Here is a 25,099-nt window from a genome sequence, read left to right as displayed (position 1 = left end):
TTTATTGAGAAGGTACATATGCTTAGTGTGATGGCCTTACATGCTCACGAGTATCTGAGAAGAGAAAGATGTGCAACACTAGGACCAAGAGTATTTAAGTAGGAAAGAAAAGAAGTCCATGGTGGGTGGGGACAGAAAGAGCAGAGTTGACATTGATAGGAGTTAATAGTCCTCTGTGGGAGAAATTTATCCATCTAGTCAGGCTCTGAATTACAGCTAAAAGTTAGAAGAGGTTACCTTTTACTCTGAGGAGGCACAAGTACCTTATCAGGAATAGGCCAAGGGTCATTACAGTTCATTCCTTGTTTTTCTGTTTAACTACTGTCTGCAGTCAGCTGACAGCAACTGGCCACTCAGGCCATGGCCTGGTTGGGATTTCTTGTCCTGCCGGCACTGGCTCAGCAACTGCCACCAAATGTAGATTTTAACTAAGTCTCTATCATTCCATTTACCAGTAAAGACTTAGAAGTCAGATGTTGGGGTGAAAACCTGCTAGATCAGAGAAGCCGAGAAGCAACCAACAGACCTTCCTTTTTGGTCAGAGACCCAACAAAAGAAGCATCTCTCCACTGGTCCCAAAATAAAAGACAGTGAATCTCTAAGTCCCTCCCTTCTCCTTCCTGTGTGTTTATCTGTCTCTGTTCTTGGCTCCTCCCTCCTGTCTATGACTAATTCCTGTCAGCTAGTTGCTGGCTCCGCCCCCTGAGGTTAAATTTATTAACACAATCTCTGAGTTTCACAATGCCATCAAATGTCCTGCAGCAATTCCTGGCAGATAGTAACTCCAGTGGACACTGTGATGTATCATCCATTACCTGTGGTTTCATGTGACTGATTTGTATGAGGATAAATTTGGGGCCAGATTTTGAACACTGTATTTCACATGAATGTAGTTATTTATTTGTAGTAGAATGTAGTTGGTATTATTTGAGACAGTGACTCACTATACAGCCCTGGTTAACCTAGGACTTGCTATATAGATCAGGCAGGCCTTGAACTCACAAGAGATCTGCCTGCCTATGCCTTGTAAGTGTGGGAGTTAAAGGAACAAGTCTCCACGCATTGCCAGATATTTATTTATTAGGTCAAGAAGCCATCTTAACATAGGGCCGAACTAGACTTGTATTTTAGAGCAGTGTGGAAGGTGGGTTGACCTCTTAGAAAAGCGATGAAGCCAGCTGAGGTCAGGATTCACTCATGTTCATGTCATGCTGAAAGGAGGTCCATTCCATGTGGGCCTTAGCCACATTTTGGCAGAGTAAGTGGAAAACCAAAGGTTAGTTTTCTAAGTTCTGAGGATTAGGTTCTGTGTTGGACTAGCAAGTTTTCAAAAAATACTCTGGGTTTTTGTTTTTTAAAGTCAGGATCTCATGTAGCCAGGTTGGTCTCAAACTTCTGTTCCTCCTGCCTCCCTGTCCTAAGTACTGAGAGTGTTGGGATTCCAGGTTCGCACTGCCACACCTGGCATTCTGCCTGTAGTTACATGCTTGCAAAATCCAGGCTTTATGTTTGTAATGTTGGTTTTGTCAGTCTCATTGTATGCTGAAATTGCTACTACTAGCTTGAGTTGGGTTCTGACACAGGTGATGGGGAAAGAATATTCTTTTTCCCATTTGTGATGGTTCCCGTGAATTGTCACCATGACAGAATCTACAGTCACCTGGGAAACAGGCTTCTGAGCTGCCTGTGTTTTGTGCAAGATTATCTTAATTAAGTTAATTGATGTGGGGGAGACCCACCCACTGTAGCTGGCATGGGTCCCTGACTGAGATCCTGGACTGTAGAAATGGAGAAAGGGAACAGAAAGAGATGCATTCATCTTTTTGTTTCTTGATTGTAGGTACCATGTAAGTAACGTGGGGCTTCAAGCTCCTTCTATCTTAATTTGCATTTGTTCCCTTGAACTCTGACCCAGAACAAACCTTTCTCCCTCATGTTGCTTTTGTAAGGGTATTTTATCACAGGAACAGAAAAGAAACTTTGCAACAGTCTTGTGGGGGTGGTTACTTGCTTACTTCTGGATTATTATAGACTCATGGATCTATCTTTTTCCTCCCTCCCTCCCTCCCTCCCTCCCTCCCTCCCTCCCTCCCTCTCTCCCTCCCTCCCGCTCTCCTCTTTCTCTTTCCTTGTATATAATGTTTTAATTATATAGTCACTCTTTTTCTTCAGTTTGCCCCAACTTGACTGTATTGGGCTTTTACCTGACATGCCATGTTAATCTTAGACGGATTTGGTTTTTGCTTCCTGACATGAGATGTCTGGGGTTCAAGCTGTATTCTGCCAAATGCCGTGTTGTTTTAGCTCCAGTGGTGGAGTGGAGTTTAGGGCTTGTCTGCTCTGTTATGTCCTTAGTGCTACTTGCACTGTCCCACTTCCATTGGGCTGACGTGGGACATACGTGTATATATATTTTGATGCTGTGTGGAATCCTTCAGTTCAAGGTTAGTATTTTAAGGTTTTGCATTGAATTTATCCTTTTTTCTCTAATGTTAAAATGTGTGGTCTTAGCAACATCAATACAATTGCTTTATCTACAATACAGACATAGATGTTTGAAAATAAAATTAGTAAGTAGTGCAACTGTAGGTTCTGTTTGACTGACAGTTTTTTATGTCTTTAAAAACTTAGCTACATAGGATGTATTGTTGATATTCCAAACCATAAAGCCACTTAAAAATATTCGCATCCTGGTAGGATGACTCAGCAGTGTAAAAGCACTACTTCTTCAGGTAAACTTGACAACCTGAGTTCTATCCCTAGCTCTCACAGTAGAAGGAGAAATCAGGCCCCCCCCCCCAAATAAAAGCTTCCTTGAAAAGAAAATTCCAGTTGTGCTGCCAGTTTGATAGCTTATTTGCGTTAAATCCATAGTCTGTCTTAGCCTTTGGTTGGCTTTTTTTTTTTTTTTCGAGACAGGGTTTCTCTGTGTAGCTTTGCGCCTTTCCTGGAACTCACTTGGTAGCCCAGGCTGGCCTCGAACTCACAGAGATCCGCCTGGCTCTGCCTCCCGAGTGCTGGGATTAAAGGCGTGAGCCACCACCGCCTGGCTTGGTTGGCTTTTTGCGACAGGGTCTTGTGACCCTCTTGGCTCAACTCCTCAAATTCTGGGATTACAGACTGGGCCACTACATGCTGCTTGCTGTAATTTTCTTGCTGTGTTTTTATTTGCTTTTTTTTTTGTGTGTGTGTGTGTCCGTGTCACATATCCTTGTGAACATTTATGTAATTCAGGAATCAGGACAATTTTCAGAAGTCATAATGTCATTTCCATTGGACCTTCATCAGTCCCCCTGCCCCAGTAATATGTTTCTGTTCCTTCTTGGGTGTTTGAGTTTTGAAAATAGAAATACATGTATTTTAATTTCCTTTTTTCAGTACTGTAGGTGGTTGCTTGATGTCAGCAGTTCAGGGGACCCATGGTGAAGTCTTCCTATGGCTTCGGTGCTTCTGGAGCACTGACTTGTTAGCAGATGGAAATGCTGCTTTTGTTAGCCTTCCGGCCACAGGTTCCGTGCTTCCCATGCCCATGATTGGGACTGACTTGTACAGTTTGAGATCCAGCAGCAAAATTAGCAGGAGTCTGTTTTTCTGTTACTAGTTCACCGAAGGGCTTGTGGCCCCCCCCCCCCCCCCCCCCCCCCCCGTTTCTCTGTGTAGCCCTGGCTGTCCTGGAACTCTGGAACTCGCTTTGTGGACCAGGCTGGCCTCGAACTCATAGAGAGCCACCTGCCTCTGCCTTGAGTACTGGGATTAAAGGTGTGCACCAACATTGCCCGGCTACTGAAGATTTTTTAAAAAAGATTTTATTTTCATTTCCATATAACTGTGTTTGTGTGACAGTGTAGTATATGTGTGTGTGGTTCCTGGTGGAGGCCTGAGAGGGCATCAGATCCCCTGCAGCTGAAGTTACAATCAGTTGTGAGCTATCCTATGTAGGTGCTGGGAACTGAACTTGGGCCCTCTGCAAGAGCAGTACTGGCTCTTAGGTACTCAGCCATCTCTCCAGCCCCAGAAGATTCAGTCTTACTGCAGATCCTGACAATTTTGACATACAGCTGTCCCCCTCACCCCCCTTAAGCCTAGAACTTCTACCTTTTTGCTAAAGGAAGTATCCTGTGACTTTTTTGGCACATTCAAACAGAAAGTATCACTGTATTTGTACTCTAAGTAAAATACGATTTGAGCATGAGCTCTTGAGTACTGCAGTAGTAGATGGGAGAGCCCTGTGCTTACTACATGATTCTTGTGTGGGGTAGTTAGTGTGCAGCAGGGGTAGGTGGGAAAGAGAGTAATGTCTGCTCTGGGCATTTCAGGGTGGGATTTCATCATGCTGCTCATAGCAGTGTAGAGTTTATACTGTGTGGTTTTAGTCTCAGTTGCATTGATGGTTGAATCCGTGGGAAGCATGTGTGTCTTTACTGCTACCTTTACTTAGGGGAAGTTGGGGGAATCTTGGTATTTTGGAATGCTTTTCTCTTTAAATTCTTCATCATCTTCCTTTGAGTGTTCTGCCCAAGCCTCACATTGTTGTGTATGAATTGGAGTGGAGATGTTAATTTGCCCACTACAGCCACCAACAGTTTTCTGTGGTTCTTGGCCTCTCTGAAGTAAATACTCCTGGCTCTTCAAAATTAGTGTTTGCTTGATAAAATTTATCTTAAAATGGTTGTGCACTATGAAAGCAGAGATTGTTTTAGTTTTCCCATAATTACTTTTCTGGTAGTTCACTGTGTAGGTTTTGAATGTAGTAGCTAGGGTTAAATGATAGAAAATCAAGGCTGAGTTTTAAGGTCATAGTCTGCTGTACAGGTATTCACCATATGGTGATGGTTGAGTAAACAGTTGCAGCTTTTATTATTTTTTTCAATATTGGAGATTGACTGTGAACTTCCAATACAACTAGCACTCTGCCCCTGAGCCTGTCTCTGGTCTAGGGTATTTCAGAATCACATGGTAAGGAGCCATTCAGAAGTAGCAAGCACCACTAGTCTAGGTGGGTGAGGGGGTGTTTCCAGGGTTTGTTACAGCAAGTTGAGGTGACAGTGTGGGAGACAGCAGAGAAGCCTCTGGGAGACAGTGCTCTCTGTGTCTTAGGTTAGAGTTGGAAGCCCACAAGGCAGGTATTAGGAAAGGAAGATAGGTGAATGAGAAGAGCAAGAGCATGTTGGAAGCTGCTGGCAAACACTGTTCATGCCATTTCCGGTTGTCTCTGACCTTGCTTGTGTATGGCCTGCAAAAGCACAACTCTGCAACCCAGGTAGAAGTTCCGGTGGCTGATGGGATAGTGCAAATGGAATGTTGATGGTATTACACAGCTTTTCCTGAGATGTAAAGATGGGTTCATCCCAGCTAAGAAAGGACACCAACAGACCAAAGAAAGGATTTTGTGAACCGGAGTTTATTTGGGTTTCTTTACTAGAGCATGGGTCACTTCTGTGGCTCCACCACCAAGAGTTCCCACCCTGGTCATCTGTTTACTTCTTTCCTGGTTGTTGGGAGGGAAGGGTGTCTCCTGAGTCCTGTGACCAGCTCTCCAGGAGAGAATGTTACTGGCTAGGAGCAATGAAAAATAGTTAAAAAGAGCATCTTATGTGCAAGAATAAAACTCAGTGGTGGCCGGTGAAGGCCCAGGTCTCTGTAGTACGAAAGGCTTTGTCAAGGTGTTTCAAGTCAGATTTTGGTGGACTAGTGCAGAGAGGGAGTCCCCCTGTCTGAGGGGAATGGGAGTTTGAGCACAATTTCAGGGCAGAGTAGGTAAGCAGAGATTAAGTAAAAGCACCTTCTCTTCCTGTGCTTAAATGTGGCTGCCTGAATACCTTTCAGTCCTAACAGGTCACTGTTACTTAGGGGAGAAAGAATCTTGCCCTCGCTCTGTCTTACTGAGCAGGATTGTTCCTTGTGTATGGCAAGAAGGTACCAGCCAGGCTGGAAGCCAGGGGTCAGACTGCTCTCCTGTGTCCCAGTGTGGCCATGCCTGCCCTCAGAGGCACAATTTTTTTTTTTTTTTTTGCCTTAGTGGGAACTCTCATTTTCTCTTTCTCTGTAAATATTGACTTTGGATTTGTTTGTCCTGAAAAATTCTTAACTGTGGCGGTGATGAAATTAGTTAAATCTGAAATATTTTGTTCAGCTGCTTTATGCAGAAATCAATCTACAAAGGCCAAATGAACTGAGATCTTCAGATACTGATGATGTCTTTATTGTATAGCTGTCCATTCTTTCCCCACTGGTGAACCTCAGTGAGTATCAGTTTCATCTTACAATATTTTGAAACAAGGTCTGGTGTAAGTCAGGCTGGCCTTGAACCTGTACCTTGTTGACAGGGATAACCTTAACTCTCTTCCTTCTGCTTCTGCCTTCAAGGTGATGCTCCCCTTTGAATATCAGTCTCTAAATCTAGTTCTTAGGTTGAGTTTTTAAGTTCTTTATTCCCTTTTGATAATGGTTGGTACTTTAAGCATTTATTTTATTCATTACGAGAGAGAGTGCAGGGGTCTGTGAGTTTGGGCACCTATGTAGAGGTCAGAGGACAAACTTTTGGGAGTTAGCTCTCTAACCCTGGGTTCCAAGGATTCAACTCACTCAGGCTTGCTTTTCCAAACTCTGAGCCATCTTGATGGCCTCTTTTATAGAACAATGATCTGCATGCAAATGCTGTTGATGTTTTAACTAAAGGCATTCTGAGCAGAAATCTTATCCAGTATTTCCAGTATTCTCTTTCCTAATATTCTCAAGTTTAAAAAGTTAAACATTGTTTAAATACCGAAATCCACTTGGAAGACTGTTAAATAACGGTAAAGGCCTATTAAGTTTTCTTTATTTTTAAATTACTCTGACTGAAGGCTACAGGTCCTTTCCTTTGTTTACTCCAGTATTATTTGGTGCTATGGTGTATTTTTCCTTGAAATTGATTCAGCGAAAGATTAAAATATAATTTTAAGCCAGGTTTGGTGATGCTGGTCTGTAATCCCAGCCACTGGGAGGGAGAATGAAGCAGGAGGAACTGTATTCTGAGCCAACCTAGGCAACTCAGATACTGTTTCAAAATAAGTAGTAAAAAGAAACCCAGTGATAGAGCTCAGTGGTTCAGTTCGTAGTCACACCCCCCACCCCACCCCCCAAAAAGAATTCTAACACTGGCTCTTTTCTTCTCTACAGTCTTTATTTAAAATATTAATTCATGAAGTAGTGCTTACATAAATTACAGAGCCTTTAAATCTTTGGTGGGATCTTAATTTGGTGCAGAATCTTTTTAGAGGATGGCTTCACCGAGTTTGACACACACGTATGTTGTTTGCCAGTAGCCTCACTCCGGGGCATTTGCACAGATCACAAGTAAGTATGGGTAAGGTTCTTTATCATGGTCATGTTTCTGATAGGGAAGAATATTGACAGTTGTTCAGTGGTGGAGAGAGTTAAAGTAAAAGAAAAGGTCATTATATCCATTATATTCCTGCCTTTGTTAAAAATGAGAGATTGGAGCCAGGTGGTGGTGGTACATGCCTTTAATCCCAGACAGAGGCAGGAGGGTCTCTGTGAGTTTGAGGCCAGCCTGGTCTACAGAGTGAGTTCCAGGACAGGCTCCAAAGCTACACAGTGAAACCCTGTCTCGGAAAAAATAAAAACAAAAACAAAGGGGGGGGGGGGCAGACAGACAGAGAGAGAGACTGAGACTGAGACTGGAGTGTAGCTCAGAAGATAGTGTGCTGGCCCAGCATGTGGGAAGCTCTGGGTTTGATTCCCCAGTACTGAATACATTGGGCCTGGTGGTGCACATCTATTAATTCAAGTACTGGGGAGAAGTGAGAAGGATTTAGAGTTCAAGGTGACGTTAGAATATAGGGGACCCTGTCTAAAATACATAAGTGAGGTTGGTGCAGAACTTTAACATGAATCTTAAATGGTCTTACAAATAAAAAAACCCCTCAGAGGGTTTTTTGGGGTGAAAACTGAGATCAGAAGAATAGGACAAGCCACAGCCAACCTCATCTTGCCAACTCCTCAGCCGATCCTGTTTCCACCCATCCTCAGACTGAAAGCCTCTGAATCCTCAGCCCCGCCCCCCGTCAGGGTCTCAGTTGAACTACTTAAAAGCCTCTAGTTCCTAGTCCTCATGCCTTATATACCTTTCTGCTTCCTGCCATCACTTCCTGGGATTAAAGGCATGTGTTGTGTTCTTCCCAAGCAAGACAAGAGTTCTAAAGTGCTGGGATTAAAGATGTGTGCCACCACGCCTGGCTTTGTTCCCAGTGTGGCCTTGAACTCACAGAGATCCAGACATCTCTGCCTCCCAAGTGATAGGATTAAAGGCGTGTGTGCCATCATTTTCTGGCCTCTATGTCCAATCTAGTGGCTGTTCTGTTCTCTGACCCCCGGATAAGTTTATTACAGTACACAGAATGTCAAGCACACAGAACTCAATGTATTGGGTGAGAAGCTTAACATTTATAGAGAAAGGCAAGTTTCAGAACTGTTCTCTGTGTTAGATTCATGTGGTCTTCTGGGTTTCTGAGAAAGTCTTGCCATGGAGCCCAGGCTAGCCTGAAACTTTCCCTCCTCCTGCCTCAGCCTCACTAGTGCTGGAGTTGCAGGCACGAGACACCACACTCTGCTTGAAAAATGTTTTTGTTGTGTATAGAATTCTATGTTGATGATTATTCTGCAGTGTCAGAAGACACTGAAATTAATTGTATCTCCAGTTTCTGCTGTTCTGTGAGTGTACTGTCAGTTGATACTTGATCTGTGGACAGGAACTCTTGTTTAATTTCAAGATTTTTATTTTTAATTATGAATATGTATGTGTCTCTGTATGGGTCCTTGTGTGTGCAGTTGCCCTCTGAGACCAAAACATGACTTAGATCCCCTGATGCAGGAGTTACTAGCAGTTGTCACCCAACCTGTGTGCTGGGAACTGAATCAGTTCTCTGTGAGAGAAGTATGTGCCCTTAACTAGGGCTATAATGTGGTGTGTGTGTGTGTGTGTGTGTGTGTGTGTGTGTGTGTGTGTGTGTAGGTAAGGTCTCACGATAGTCTAGGCTGTCCTTGAATAACTGATCCTATCTCCACCCACCTACCCCCAGTACCTGGATTACAGGCATATGGCACTATACCCAGTTAAATAAACATATAAATAAAAAATTTCTTGCTTGTATTTCTTTGTTTTTAATGAATCTGTGGTTATTAGAGTATGAAGTGTCCCCAGAGGCTCATGCATTTGAACATTGTCCACAGCTGGTACTGTTTGGGGGGGGCTATGGAATCTTTAAGGATGCAGGGCCTTGCTAGAGGAAAGTGGGTTGGTTGCTAGAGGGCAGATCTGGGAAGTTATAGCTGTTTCCTGATTGGTGGAAATTTAATGCAACAAGCTGTGATGTCGGCTTCTATAGCCAGGGGCAGAGCCCTAGTGTCCTCTTCATCCATGAAGTGTGGACTAAAAGGGATGGAATCTTGCCTTTCTTCATCTTACCTGATTTTTACCACCCCCCCCCCCCCCCCCCCCCAAGATGTGAGAAGAGTAGCTAGTAGATGCTTCATTAGTTTTGAAGATCGTCTGTTCCAGAAGTTTGACTCCTTCTCCTACAGGGTCATATAACTGAACATGGGGGTGGGAAAATTTAGTAGCATCAAAGAATTTCTGAGTGTGTTATGACCAGAACTATTCAGAGTGAAACAGTGAGTGAATCTGAGGCATTTGACAGTCCTTACCTGTTTTGTGTGTTGCAGCTTCACTGTGGCCTTGGTTCTGAACACTGCCCTTTTGCTCTTGGGTTTGAGTCATCCCACACAGATTAGAGATTCTACAGGTTAAGAATCACACAGTGTTTTCACTGTACATAAAAAAATTTTCTGCTCTTGCAGAAAACAGACGCTATTTTCTTACTATCATTTTTTAGCTTGCAAGTATCAAATCAGTGTAGCTTTGGATTATATTGTGTTGGCATTTGATTTTTAAAATTGTTTGAATTGTTTTATTTTATAAAAAATCATTAAGCATATTTTGGTTTAGGGTTAGAACAGAACTTCAAAAATTTCTGAAATGGCCCTATTCTTTGTACTGTGCTTTCCTGGGATGCTGCATTCTCAGCAGTGATGACTGGTGAGAACATGATGATATTCTTCATTCTGCAATCTCAAACATTTCAGCTAAGATTTAATTCTTTGAGTAAAAATGAAGTACATTCTCATTAGTATGAAAATTTGTTCTAATTTTTAATAAAATTATAGAGTATATCAGAATTGTTATAAAGTAAATTTGTTTATGATTTATTAATAAATGTGATTTGTGTACTTATACCTTTATGCACAGGGTTGTGTGAAAACTTTCTCCCGCACAAGTTGAAGAAGTCCTGAAATATCCTCAGCCTCCATACTCCTTGTGTCATTGTGTTTGATGATTCGCAAAGGAGCCGCAGAGAAAGCACAGTCATTCATGATTATAGCTTTGTGTCTGAAGAGAATACAGCCAAAGGAGGTCTTCAGGGCGAGGTTGTGAGGGCATCATCCTGTGGAGTCACGTCAGATGACTCCTGACACAGACCTGTCAGTCAGCAAAGCTCACGTGAGCCTGTGTGTCCACAGATTATTGATGGCTCATGTGTCATCTTGGTTGGTTGAATACTTGGTATTTCCTTTCCCTAGATGCTTGGCTGCTGTCTAGGGTTCAAAGCTCCAGCCTCTGACCCCTTGGTTGGTCTTTCTGGTGTGGTCAGCCTCCCTTCCCAATCATCTTGTTAGCGTTCATTAGCTGAGAGCTCATCTTGACTCTAGGACAGTCAGGTTTCAGGATGTGGAGGGTACTTGAGGACTACACAAAGGCTGACTACCTATGATCGCTAGTTCCGCTTCTACAAGGTAGCCGGGGACCAGGCCCAGCGTTGGATTGTGGTCAGTGCCTGGGCACCTGCTGCTTCTGGCACAGAGCTAGTCTGTCTGGAGAAGCAGATTGGTAGCTGTCACAGTTGTGGGTTTTAGGTGTTTTGAGGTCTACAGCAGAGAGGGTTGGTAAAATCTGGCTTCTTTTGAGAGTCAGGTGCACAGTGTCATCTTATGGAAGAGGTGTTGCATTTCAGAAGTGGGGTTAAAATGAGTGTAGCAGTTTCTCCTATCTGGGTTCCTGGTCCTTGTGATTTTTGTTCATGCTTAAGAGCTACATTGTTAAAATTTGGTGTCTGGTTTTAGACTGAATGATGATTTTTGTTTTAAATTGGTAGGAGTGTTTTGCACTTTGAAGAACTTGGATAACTACTTAAAAGTGTATGGACATTTTTTTCCAGCAACTTGAAATAATTGAACCATTTTTCTCCTTTTTACTTTTTTTTTTTTTTTTTTTTTTTTTTGGTGGCGCTGGGGATCAAACCCAGGGTTTTGCACATGCAAATGATCTCCCATTGAGGTACTTTATCCCTTCCTTGACTATTCATGTTAACTTTGAAGTTGATGTACAGGGGCTTTTAGTTAGCCTTAGGGAGCATCTGTCAGAACATTTTTACTTGGATTTTCTAGTAAGTGTTAATTCCTAAGAAGGTTCTGAATTTCATTCTCAGAATTACAGAATCTAAAGCCATTGACCCATTGACCCCTTTTGCTCTTGACTTTTCTGTTCTCCAAAGTGATGGACTCTCATCCAAGTCTCCTGGACTTAGGTGACCTCTTAACTCCATCTCCAGAGCACTTGTCTTTATGGTGGGAGAGTTCAAGTATGTGGGAAAACTGAAATGAGCAGGTGAATATCTGTATATGCTCCCCCCAGATTCTGTTGAGGCACATGTCATAGTGCACATCTGGAGGTGAGAGGACAAGTTTGCAGTTGGTTCTCTTCTTCCATATTTATGTTGGTTGTGGGAATGGACATCAGATTGCCAGGCTTGTGTGCTGTGGGATGTTCTGTATGGCAAATGTGTTGCTGATTGGTCAATAAATAAAACACTGATTGGCCATTGGCTAGGCAGGAAGTGTAGGCGGGACAAGGTGGAGAATAAAGCTGGGAAGTGGAAGGCTGAGTCAGAGAGACACTGCCAGCCGCCACGATGAGAAACAGCATGTGAAGATGCTGGTAAGCCACGAGCCATGTGGCAAGGTATAGATTTATAGAAATGGATTAATTTAAGCTATAAGAACAGTTAGCAAGAAGCCTGCCACGGCCATACAGTTTGTAACCAATATAAGTCTCTGTGTTTACTTGGTCGGGTCTAAGCGGCTGTGGGACTGGCAGGTGACAGAGATTTGTCCCGACTGTGGGCCAGGCAGGAAAACTTTAGCTACACTTGTGCAGCACATGCCTGTACCCACTGAACCACTTTGCCAGCCCCAGTTTTAAAACACTGTATTAGGAATGATGGAATGGAGATGCAGCTCACTCAATAGAGCGCACACGCACAGCATGCATGAGGCCCTGGCTTCCTTCCTTCTCATGAAACCAGGTATGGTGTATATCTGTGACCTCAGCTCTGGACGGAGAGGCAGGAGGATCAAAAATCAAAAGTTCAAAGGCATTCTGGGCTACATGAGACCCTGTCTCAAAAAAAATCTGAGTAAGTTACATACTTTAAAACAGCCCCTATGTTGCTGAAGCCAGTTCTAGACTTGGCTGGGTGTTCAACCTTCCACCACTGAATTTCTTCATCAGGCTTGCTGGCCCCCTTTACTGAATTTTCTTGTATTTAAAGTTTATTAGTATATGTTAATTATACACAATGGAGCTTCATTATGACATTTTTGTATCTGTATATGAGGTATCTTATTCATCCCCATGACCCTCTCTTGTCTCTCCCACTCTGTTCAATCCCCCTTCCTTTTCACAACTAGTTTCCTTTCTACTTTCATGTCTTTTTTTTTTTTGGTTTTTCGAGACAGGGTTTCTCTGTGTAGCTTTGTGCCTTTCTTGGAACTCGCTTTGTAGACCAGGCTGGCCTCGAACTCACAGAGATCTGCCTGCCTCTGCCTCCCAAGTGCTGGGATTAAAGGCGTGCACCACCACCGCCCAGCTTTTTTTAAAAAACAAAACAAAACAACTCACTGAGTTTATTGAGGGTTAAGTTACTTAAAGGAGGTGAAGGGATATTTACAGGAGCATGGGCATCTTACCAATGGCTGTATCACTGAAGAATATTTTCTCCTCTTCAACATTAACTGCCTGTAGATACTCAGATTCTTTAGGCCTCACGTCTCAAGCCTCATGAGCCTCTGCCCCTCTATGACATAACTGGTTGGCTCCGTCTTGTTCAGATCTTAGGCAGACAGCTACTAAAATTCAAGAGTGAACCACCCATGTCATGCCTAGAAGTGTTCTATAACACTCCTCTCTTCCACTTTTACATTCTTTCAGCTGCAGAGGGAGTGATAAAGATGTCCTGTTTAGGGGTAAGTGTTCGGTACTCTTAATTTCAGCACTTTGACCAGTTATGGATCTCTGTGGTAACTAGTCCACTGCAAAAAGCAACTTCTGACCAAAGCTAACACCAGCTATTAAAAGGTCATCAGATTATCATCAGGCTTTTGCAATTTTGCAAAAATAATAGCATGTGTTTCCCAATTAGTACCTGTGTTGATTTTGTCTTTAAGGTAGGGCCTCTGTATCCCTGACTGGCTTGGAACTCAGAACTGTCAAAGTGAAGTTTTCTGCACAGAAAGAGTTGAATTATTATGAGTGATCCAAGCTGTATACTCTTAATCAAGATTTATTTTGCTGCTGTGTACCTTTACCTTCATCAAAGATTTTGAAAGTTGCCTTAGATTGCAGACATCATGACATTTTAATGAGTGCCAGACCTAAGAAAATAACTTCCTTCTTGTCTGGGTAGATCTTGTATTCAGATTTTTTAATCACATGCCCCTTATCATGTAAATGTTTTTGATAATGTATGTTCCTCCCACCATGCTAGAAAGAAAAATGTGTGTGTGTGTGTGTGTGTGTGTGTGTTTTTCTCTGTCACTCAGCATAGAATGGTGCTGTCAATGAGTGTGTGCTTTTTCTTCACACCTACAAGTTCTCTGGACATTGACTGGTGGTTGGTTTTATAGTTTTACTCAGTTCTGACACCGTCTCCATGGAGATGCAGTGTCGGATCCCTTAGACCACACACAGTGCCAAGTTGTGTTATCTGTCTAGGTTATCATCATTGTTTCTAACCATAGGCTGTACCTTACTAAGTTTAATAATTTGCTAGAATAGCTTGGGCCTCAGGAAAGGTGAATTTGCTAGGTTTCTGGTTTATTACAAAGACCCTTGGGATACCTGCTTCAGATATATGTATTCACCTACATGGAAACTCTCTGAAATGATTATTGAGTTTTAGCAAACCCTCATTATCTAGGTGAGATTGGGTACATTGTTGGGCATTGCTGACTGACTTAGTCTTCAGCCCTTTTCCCCTCTCTGGAGGTTTGGGTTAGAAGTTGAAGGTTTAAGCCTCTCATCCTGGTAGTTGCCATTCTGGGAACCAGGCCCCATCCTGAGGCTGCCCAAGGCCTTACAGCCTTTAGTTATCTCATTAGTGAGAAGGCTTTTACCACGTCATGTTTTAACGCAAGTGGTTGATTGCTCAAACTTGAGTTGACGTGGTGTTTTTGGCAGTTAGTACGCCTGTATGCTTCTCCACTAGAGGACCTGGTGTTAAGACTTCAGCAATTATCAGATTTCTTATAAATGAATAGTGTTGGTGATAGCAGCTGGCAGAAGTCTTTTCATGTCCCTTCTTCACACATGGCTATTACTGCTTGTTAATTTGAACCCAGATTGGCCTAATACTTGAGATCTTCCTGCCTCAGCCTCTTGAGTGCTCAGATTATAGGTGGCACAAGCCATCGTGCCTGCTGTCTGAAAAATTGAAATACCTCTTTCTTTTTTTTAATTTAAATTTCTTTTTTATTTTACATACCAGCCACAGTTCCCTCTCCCTCCCCTCCTCTCACTCCCCCCACAACGCCCCATCCACTCCTTAGAGAGGGTAAAGCCTCCCCTGAAAATACTCATTTCTTAACCTCCAAGGTAGAATACATGTCATTTGGCTTTTGTTGTGCCCATCCCACCCACATGATCGCTGTGCAGTCCAGGCTTGCCTTGAGGGCTCATCGTCCTGCCTCAGCACTCGCAGTGCTGGGGTCACAGGCATGCTTCACCATGCCTGCTTATGTGCGTGCTTCTTTCTCTCTTTTTTCTTTATAGTAGAGCATTTCAGCAGGTCTGCTTTAGTCTGTGTGACCTTGACAAGGTCATTGTACTTTGATGGCCTGTTCAGTTTGCAGTAGTGAGGTGTGGTATCTGCAGCATGTTGTGTAGAAGGCTTGAAAGAGTCCACGGAAAGCACATACAGTAGTGTTTGCCCTGTGTGGCCAGTCAGTACAGTGTGTTTTTATAAATCTCTTCAACATCTTACAGGGGACTTTGGGATCGTTATTGAAGGATAATCATTTGGTCTCCCAGAAATGAAGGCCCAGTCTACATTATAAAGCCTCTCTCTGACCCCCACCCCTCTGTGTGTGTGTGTGTAGGTAGAGATACTGCAGGTAACCTCTTAAGAACATTTCCCTTGTCTGTGTCAGGATTGTCTGTTCCCCATTCCTCATCTTTTATCTTTAATATATGTATGGATATTTTGCTTGTCTTTACACCACATGCTGGAGGACACTAGAAGAGGGAGTCAGATCCCATGGAACTGGAGTTACAGATGACTGTGAGCTGTATGTGATGTGTGGGTACTGTGGATTTAACCTCGAAAGAGCAAGCAGTGCTCTTAACCACTGAGCCATTTCTCCAGCCTCCTCTTCTTTTTCAGTGGCTTATAAGTTCCGCTTGGGGATTGTTTTCTACAGCACTGGGGTAGGAGAGGAGACCAATAGTGTCTGCTGTCCTAGAAAAGACTAGATTTGTTTAATTTTTCCTTCAGCTTTTATTTACTAAACTAACCACATAATACAAAACTTAAAGATGATCTGTGTCTTTAGAACACTTGAATGAATTGAATTAGTTCTAGTCAAAAGAGCAATTCATTTTCAGAATGCTCTTCCTTACCTGACTTCAAAGCACTCTGTGGCATCTATTCGGACAAAAACAGAGCTCAGAAGCTATACTCAGTGTCTTGGGAAGCCAGCTGGATTTCTTCATGGTTTTAAACAAGAGTTGGAATAAAATTAGACTGTATTCACTGATTGTAACTCAAGAATGTAGAAATGTTGGTTGCATTGTTACTAACAGTAAATACAACTCTTATCTCAAAGGGAATATGAGTTAATTCTTATGGCTGACCTAGGAATTGAGATTAAGGCTATTCTGAATGCTGTGCTCCAAATCAACGTGGAAATGGTTTCATGGAATTTTTATAGTTTGGGAACAAAATGAAGTCATAAAGATATTTAGTGGAAACAACAGCAAAGTGGAGGAGCCTGTTAAAGGCTATATGAAGATGTTTTATACATTCTTAGAAGGGTTTTATCTGATAGTTAGAAGGGTGTTAGGTCAGACACTTAGGTAAACGGTGAATGGTTAATAGAGACTAAAGATAGGCTAAGATTGGATCTGTAGCATTCCAGCTAATTCCACAATCATGAAGTTCTAATTAGCAATAGGCGTGGCTTTTTTCTAGAAACTTTAATGCACATTATTTTGCTTGAAAAGTCCCATGTAGACCTGGGGAAATGACTCGGTGGTGAAAAGTACTTGGCATGTAAACCAGACATAGCTTGGCTATCTGTAATCCCAGCAGTCCTACAGAGAGATGGGGACAGGAGAATCCCTGGAAGCTCATGGGTCAGGCACAAGTGAAGAACAGCAAAGACAAACTGGAACAGGACAGAGTGCAGCCTGACTCCTCAGGCTGTCCTTGGGCCTCTGCATACTGGTGCTGCATGCTCACAAGTGATGTGTGTATGCATGCACATTACAAGGGGAAGCAGAAGACCCCAAGTTTGCAACTCCTCACTTTCTCTTAAAGGCTTATTAAATTAAACTTGAAATAGCAACAGAAAATGTTGCCAAGATAGTTGAAACCTCCTAGTGAGAAGGGCACACCTACACTTCAGAATATTAGTTACCTAAAATTTCAAATCAGGAATGAGGCTCTTGAGTGCGTTGATATGTATACAAGTTAAATTTTTTTCGTAGTTTTGTAAATAAAAGCAGAGAAGAGTGTAGTCGAAGTTTTCCTGTGTCTGGCCCAGTCCCGCAGCTGCTGGGACCCAATTAAACACACAGAGGCTTATACTACTTACAAACTGTATGGCCTAATGGCTCAGGCTTCTTGCTAGCTAGCTCTTATAACTTAACCCATTTCTATTAATCTGTATGTCACTGTGTGTTCTGTGGCTTTACCTGTGTGCCATTACCTGCTGCTCTGGATGGTGGGATGGTGGCTCTGCTTCTGCCTTTCTTCTTCCTGTCTTTCTCCTGGATTTCCTGCCTGCCTCTAAGCTGCCTTGCCATAGGCCAAACAGCTTTATTTATCAGCCAGTCAGAGCAACACATATTTACAGCGTACAGAAAGACATCTCACAGCAGAAGAGGGGTGGAATTATGGGTACCTTTGTAGTTTGAATCCAGCCAGGGCTGACTATACAGTAAGATGCTGTTTCAAACAAACAAACAAAAAAGATTTGCTTTCATTTTATGTGTAGTGAATGTTTTGCCTTCCTGTATGTGCACCATGGGTGTACCTGGGGCCCAAGGTTAGAAGAGGGTGTCATTCCTTAGAATTGTGGGTTCTGTGTGGGTGTTGGGATCTAAATTTAGGCTCTTCTGTACAAGAAGCAAGATCTCTTCAGAGCCTAGCCATCTCTGTAGCCCCAGGGGTTAGCTTTCAAAGTTGGGAACCACTCTATCATGTTTATTGTATGCCACCGATACTGATACTCTAGTGGTAAAATTCATGCAGAGAAAGATTGGAATTGGTTGACCCATTGACAGTGCATTCTGTCCTATAAGGGGTCCTGGGCAGCTGTCACTTGGGGTGGTAGGAAGTTCTTTGTAGTGTACATGGCAAGCCTGTCTGCCGAGCTGTGACTGGCAGTGCTGAATGCTGCTCAGGTTACAAGAGAATCAAGTTTGACATAAAAGCTTACGTGTTTTACCTTCATGTTTAGTGCTTTATCTCTAAGCACAGCAGAAAGGGCCAGGGGAAGACCATTGAGCTGTGATGAACCTTCCTTGTAATCTTAGGTAGAGACTGAATAGGGGAAGATGGTAAAACCGTGGAGGGGTGATGGCACAGAGATCTCTGTAATTGTTTATTTAGCTGTTACAAGTAACCAGCTGAAATAAAAGACTGGCTACAGGAGCAGTTATCTAAGCCAGTAACACTATTACCCTATAGCAGTTGGAAAAATGTCTGATTGAGATGTATATGGATATGTTTTATTACCTGGACTGTAGAGTTCCTGGAACCAAATTTGATATAAATGGTTCTGCTTTTGTGAAACGATTTAGCATCTGTATGGGTGGGCACGTTTCTTTGGGAGTTTTCTTGGGTTAGTGGAATCTTTTTCTGAGAGGTTGGGAACAGAAAGAGAGAAGCAAAATTAATGTCATCGTTTTCCGAAGCCTTGGTATGCCAACTGCATCTCCCCTTACTGAGTGACCTGCACCATTGCCTCCCCCCAGGAAAAAGGCTGTGCTCTCTTCAGTCCCGATGTTCGTGGCCCTGGTGCTTAGCAGCAGGGTGCTTTAGGCTGTAACAGGAAAGGGCTCTCTAGTCTCTGCATAGCCTCTTCTCTCCACTGGGTCTGCACCCGTTCCAGACTTCCCTTTCACACTGTCAGACGTTGTCTTTGCTGGGAACCACGGCATTGCTGTAGGGATCAGTGCCTTTTAGCTGAGAATTGTGCTTACATTTTGTGTCATCTTTAGAGGCTCACTGGCATTTTGTTGTCTTGATGTTCATTTTACAGAGTGCTTGGGATTCTACATGTTTTTGCTGAACTTGTGAAAGAGACAACCTGGATGGTGGATTAACAGGAACACTGATCTGTGGGAAGGAAGCTTCATATCTAAAAATATTGGATTTTCACCCTAGTCCAGCAGCTCTGCTGCTCACATAAATACAGATGAATGAAGACCCCATTCGGGAAGACACCTGGCCAGCGGTCCAGAGCTGATGCAGGTAAGCATTGCAGCTCTGCATGTATTTCAGTGTGACGTACATTTTAGAACATAGAACAGCGATTTCACATAGTACCTGGCAGTGTGATCTTCTCCATTTCTAGTGCTGCATGTGAAAGAAGAGCTTTGGTTTCTTGAAAAGGGAACCCCCGTGCTAAATACTGTTTTCTGTATAACCTAGCAATTTATAGGTAAGTGGTAAATAAGTGAATTCCAAGTATCTGTTTAAGAGTATAATAAATCAAGGCTTTATTTTTACTTGAAGAAGCTGAAATGTTAGAATGTAAGATTTAGAGAGATTTAGGAGATTGAGTAGCTTTGGGGCAGAAGGAGAATCTTACTTAGTTTTGAAGCAGCTTTACTAGTGTGGATCTGAACTGAAGGAGGCCTTGTGGACCTGTAATTCTAGCACGCTAAGCGGAGTCGAGAAGATCAGGAATTCGAGGCCATCTTCCATTACATAGCCAGTTCCAGACCAGCCAGGGCTACATGAAGTCTTGTCTCAGGAGCAAAACTAAACCAAAAACCAAGCCTGCACCCCCCCTGAAACAGGAACCCATTCTGATTTTTTTGTGGCACATGGCTAAAAGTAACAGGAATAAAAGCGTTGTTTTTTTTTTTTTTTTTTTTTTTTTTTTATGGAGGAGGGTAAGACATGTTTTTTTCTCTGTAGCCCTGGCTGTCTTGGAACTCGCTCTATAGACTAGGCTGGCCCCAAACTCGGAGATCTGCCTCTCTGCCTCCCAAGTGCTGGGATTAAAGGTGTGTGCCACCACTGCCCACCTTAAAAGTGTTGATTTTTAAAACCCTCTCCTCCCAAACAAACAAATAACCTTACACAATGTTTTATAAAATGAGTGAATGAGCCAGCCAGCCTGTCTTTTCTTTCCTTCCTTTTTTTTTGGCCACAGGATCTTGAGCATGTTGATCCTCCTGTCTGTGACTCCCAATGTTAGGATCACCACAAGGCATTTGCCAACAAGCTACACTGATAAATAAAACTCCTTTGAGTACGTAACCTTCTAGGCATTTGAACATTGAAAAAGTGTGTGACAAAGTTTAAGTGAGATTATTAATGCTTCAGAACTTGTTGCCCACGCTGGCCCTATGCCTTTGGTTCTCTTGCCACAGACACCATGGCCAGCGTGTAGTGTTTTCTGTTTAAAGAAGCCCAGCTTTTTAGGTCTCACCATGGGTAGCCTTGAACTTGCCATGTCGACGGTGCTGGCTGTGGTCTTATGTGGTCCTCCTGCCCCTGCTTCCCACTTCTGGGACTGGAGGTGTGCATCCATGCCTGGCTTCTTTCTTTGTTTGAAATGATTTCATCTCCTCTCCTACCTGTCTGGTTTTGTTGCTCACTCTTTCCATTAACTCATTCTCTGGTTCTATGATTGGCTCAACCTCTTGGGCATGAATATCATTTGTGATTCTCAGCCACCCTGCCTTAGGGGCACAGGACAACTTGTCCAAATTATCAGCGTTTGCAGGTAAACTAAAGTGTAGGCCTCTTTTAAGAGTATGCCTCAACCCCACTGTCTGACTGGGCTCTAGGAACTCCAGCAGCACTAGTTGAGGCTCCTTCTGCACTGCTTCCTGGATGGGGTCTGACAGCCTCGGTACCATCCTCTCTGTTTATATGCTGCTTTCTAATTTATGAGCAGTTACTGTTTTGTGACTGATTCTCTGCTCAATCTAAGAAGCACTGTGGAGATTTTTAGTGTTTTGCTTGTGATAAGGACAGAGGAGCAACTTAAACTCTTGACGAGCTGGGTCAGAAACTGGAGATTGTCTGGTTACAATTTAATTTTCTGGAGCTTTGGGACTCCTTGCATGGCCTCTGTCTCATCAGTCTCTTGACTGCACTGTGTTCCCAGTCACCACTGATTCCTCAGATCATGTCAGGCAGCCATGTTGCTTGTCTCCAGAGCCTCAGTCTCACCGTATGGCTTGAACTCTATCTTTTTATCTAGGATTAGACAGTTATTTTGGCATAATGCTTACTTACCTTTTCTTACCCAGTGAAATAGCAGGTTCTCAGTCAGAAAGTCAACACTGACATGATACTTAGTACACAGTGAAGTGTTCTGGAATAGAATATTTGTTTAAATAAAAATTTCTTATATTTGTATTGCATAATACTTGTTTATGTTAAGGTGTTATGAAAAGGGGACAGACAGACACGGAGGAAACAGGAAAGCAGGATGGACAGCACATAGATGGTAAACAAGCCTCAGGGCAGCACATAGATTAATAGAAATGGGTTAATTTAAGTTAAAAAAAAGCTAGATAGAAACAAGTCTAAGCTAAGACCAACCATTCATAATTAATAATAAGTCTTTGTGTTACGATTTGGGAGCTGGGAGTCCAAGAAAGCCTGCTACAGAAGTTTTGCTTCAAGGATCAGAGACAATGGCCTGGCTTTGTTACATTTGAGGTACCTGTTTCTAGAAGCCAGCAGGCTGTGTGCCCAGAGTAGGCTTATGGGGTGGGGGTTGTGAGGAGTGGGATACTATGGGATGGGAGAGGGGGTGGAAACACCTGGTACGTTATATGTAGTTCTAGCATACCTTGATGAATCCTTCCTTTGCACCTGTCAGAGGTGTCTAGGGACACATCAGGGATGACTGCTCCCACTTCTGGCTGACCTTGTAGCTGTCACACACTTCCTTTTCTTGTTATCTTCGTTCTTCCCTCAGTGGGTCCAGGTGGCTCTCCTGGCAATCGGGTCCCCAACATGCCATCTTTGTCTCTGGTTGAGAGCTATAGTGGCCGATTAGTGCCTATAGTTAGTGTTGAGAAGCTGTAAAGGCACCTTAATATAAGGACAAGGAATGGGAGTTTGCACACAGTGAAGAAGCCTTCCAGTCTCAGCCCTGTTGCCTCCCAGAGAACCATTCTGCCCTGTGGTGAAGACTTCTTCATTCTTGGCCATTTTATGTGTGTACCTGATGGGTAAAAGTGCTGCTTCCTTTGTAACCTCTAAGCTCAATAGGTGGTGTTTTTTATTCTGTTTAACTGTTCGGAGAACTTTCTTGTTTCTATGCCCAATTTAAAATGCTGACCTGGTAAGCAAATACATTTTGTATGATTTCAGAATATTTAAGTATATTATTAGACTCGTGTTATGACTAAGCATATGGCTGGTACATCTGGGTGAGTGTTACTCTGGGGTCCAGAGGAAATAATGTTTTGACATGGTTTCAAGCTGTCTGTTGTGGTGCTCAGGTATCTGTCTTTTCTAAAGTTTTCTACCCACCTGTTAATACCAGTTGCCAAGAGAAGAGCATTTAGGTAACTAAGTGTGCATAATGTAGATGTGATTTTTTTTTCCCCGTTTTCATGGATTTCGGTATTCTGTAATTAGGCTTGTGTGTATTTAAGGTTATTGTGGATTTTTGATTAATTAACCATACTATTTTGAAGTGTATTTTGTGATCCATGGTGACATTATTTGTCCTGAAGTTAAGTCTGTCTCAGTCCTGGTTTGGTGCAGCTGGACTGAAAGCTACCATGTCAACAGGTGGGTAGCAGATTGAATCACGGTCTCCTGGTTTGAGTTGTTCCTTACAGCAAATCTTGATTCCCTGTATCTATGTGTTTAGAAGTGGTTTTTGTTTGTTTTGCACTCGTGAAAACATTACCTGTGGTTTTCAGCAGTTAGTTTAGGAGGTACTGTGCACAGCTGCCCCTGTGCTTGTTCACCAACCTGTGCCTCATGCGCTTCGTCACACTTCCACTTGGCAGTTACTGTCCCTTGCTCCTCTTCTCTTTATTACAGTCTAGTTTCCCACGTGTTAGGCCTGTGGGTGCTGCTCTCTGGGTCTCTAGGGCTGGTTTTATTCTCAGTTATTTATGTCTTTGTGCAGGTTTGGGGAGTTGATGTGGATGTGGATTGACCTTACTGATCTACATAGCCTACTAGTCACCCCAGTGGGTCTTCAGTGCTAGCGACTTACTGTTTCCTGGTTTGATTTGTTTTCTTGTATATTTCCTGTGTCTAGGGATTAGTTGGATGTGTCTACTTACCTTTTAATGTCCTTGTGTGCTAAATATTTTGTTGAGATTATAACCTATTTGGTTATTGGTGTCTGGTCTGCAAAGCCAGTCCTGCTCCCCCTAATGCTGGCATATGGCACCAAAGCTGGGTTACTCTGTGTGTGTGTGAGACCTTTCTTGTCTAATAATTTTCAAGAGAAGTAGTTGGACATTTTAAAAGGTGTTAAGTTTGTCAGGCAGGTGTTGAGGATGGTTTTTGGTATTCTGTTTTATGTAGGCTGCTGTGGATTTCTTGAGGAGTCTTGTTTTTTAGATTTTTGTTTTGTTTTGTTTCTGATTGCCTCACTAGTCCAAGAAGTGGCTAGATGGAATTTGAACAGCTTTATTGATTTGTGATTTCTCAGAATTTACTCACATTCAGATTCCTGTTTAGCCGGAGTGTGGACCCTTGCTGACCTCTAGCTTGCTGAGGTTTGGAGTTCTCTTCTAAGTAGCTCTCCCTGTATACACTTGACTGTTACATATTAATGACAAACAGTTCTCTCTAACTCCAGTGTGACACTCCACCTGGCAAGGTCCTGCTCCCTTCAAATACCATCCTCCAAAAATGGCTTTCAGAAATGAATTCAAGGCCAGTGGTGGGCGCTGCTTCATTTGTTGGGCAGCTTTCAGCTCCTTTGCTTCCTGGTCTCTCAAACCAGATGGTCCCCATGTTTCCTAGATTATGAGGGGAAGACGAGTTGAGTTCTGTACTGTTTACTGCTTTATGGTCAGGTGTGTTTCTTACTTAATTTTGTATGTGTGACTGGTTTTATTTTTATGGCTGATCTGGAAGCAAAGAGCCATTTGCTGTCATTTTTGTCTGCTCAGAATATCTCCTTTTCAGAAGTCAAACAAGTGGCTCTAACATGTTGGTGGTTAATGATCTATTCCAGGCTTTGTGAAGTACGGTTTTGTTTTAACCCACTTTTTGCTGACTGTAACTTGCCTTTCTCGTAGGCCATGCTGGAGTCTCTGCAAGCATGATGAAGAAGAGGACATCTCACAAGTAAGCAATGCTCACCCCTGTTTTTAGATAGCAGCACCAGGACCACCTCTCACGCCAGAGCTGCTTAGCTCACCTCCACTAATGCATAGTAATTGTGTGTGGTCACCCCCTGTCCATTCCCTCTCCTTGGACTGGATGAAGTGTGTTAGGTATGCACTTCAGCTGGTAAAAGCCTTTGAGTCATGGCTATCCTCTGTCTTAATGGTAGCCCACTGGATGGCGGAAAATAACTGTGTGTGTGTGTGTGTGTGTTTGGGGGTGGGGCTAAGGTTAAAACCTTAGTCAAGGGCTGAACAGAGATATCTGATGCTAGGGTCCACCTAGCCAGTTGCCATGCTCCTCTCTGTACCTGTAATTTATAGAAAGCATACCCATTTAAAATAGACTTAAACAGTTTTGTTTTGTTTTTTTGAAACATCATCTCATTGTATTGTCTGAGCTTGCCTAAAACTTGTAATTCTCCTGACTCAGCCTCCAAGCTGCTGAGATTACATGTGTGCAAGCATATGTCACCAGGCCTGGCAATAGTCATGTATTTAAAGTGACAAGTGTGTTCTAGTCCTGTAGTTGCTATGCAGAGGTGACTGTACTCCAGTGTCATTGGTATACTACTCTAACCGTGACTTGAGAATGTAAGGATGGAAGTTATCCATGAAGGCTCTCCTCCTCCTGCCACTGCATAAGCATCCTGCAGCAGTTCTTCCCAAGTAATTCACAGGGGAGATTTGAGTCCCTTCATTGCCTCAGTGGAGCTGAAGAGAATAGGAAGTCTCTTGGTCATGGAAGGTCTGGTAAACAAGAGTTTCCTCAGTAATGGTTGATGATTGAACGAGACTTGTCTCTCATTAAGATGAGTGCACGATGTAAATATAATACTCACCTTAAGTGACCTAGAAAACAAAAAATTTGAAAGTTAGGTAAGTGTGCTGTTCCCTGAGAACAGAATAAACCTTACCTTGTTTCAT

The 25,099-nt window shown here is 42.9% G+C and overlaps 1 protein-coding gene across 3 annotated transcripts in view; it reads left to right on the top strand.

Moving 5' to 3' along the window:
* Spin1 (spindlin 1) overlaps positions 1-25,099 on the top strand; it is a 54,066-nt gene that overhangs the window by 4,195 nt on the left and 24,772 nt on the right. For all 3 annotated transcript variants that reach the window (XM_052727866.1, XM_052727867.1, XM_052727868.1), the window contains exons 2-3: positions 18,880-19,091; positions 24,086-24,134. In XM_052727866.1, the coding sequence (XP_052583826.1) occupies positions 19,040-19,091; positions 24,086-24,134 (101 nt within the window). In that variant the 5' untranslated portion in view covers positions 18,880-19,039. The remainder of the gene's footprint in view (positions 1-18,879; positions 19,092-24,085; positions 24,135-25,099) is intronic.

The sequence above is a fragment of the Peromyscus californicus genome, unplaced genomic scaffold (assembly GCF_007827085.1).
Source record: "Peromyscus californicus insignis strain IS unplaced genomic scaffold, ASM782708v3 Scaffold_8__1_contigs__length_139910024, whole genome shotgun sequence".
Lineage (NCBI taxonomy): Eukaryota > Metazoa > Chordata > Mammalia > Rodentia > Cricetidae > Peromyscus > Peromyscus californicus.
This window is presented reverse-complemented; position numbering and strand designations above follow the sequence as displayed.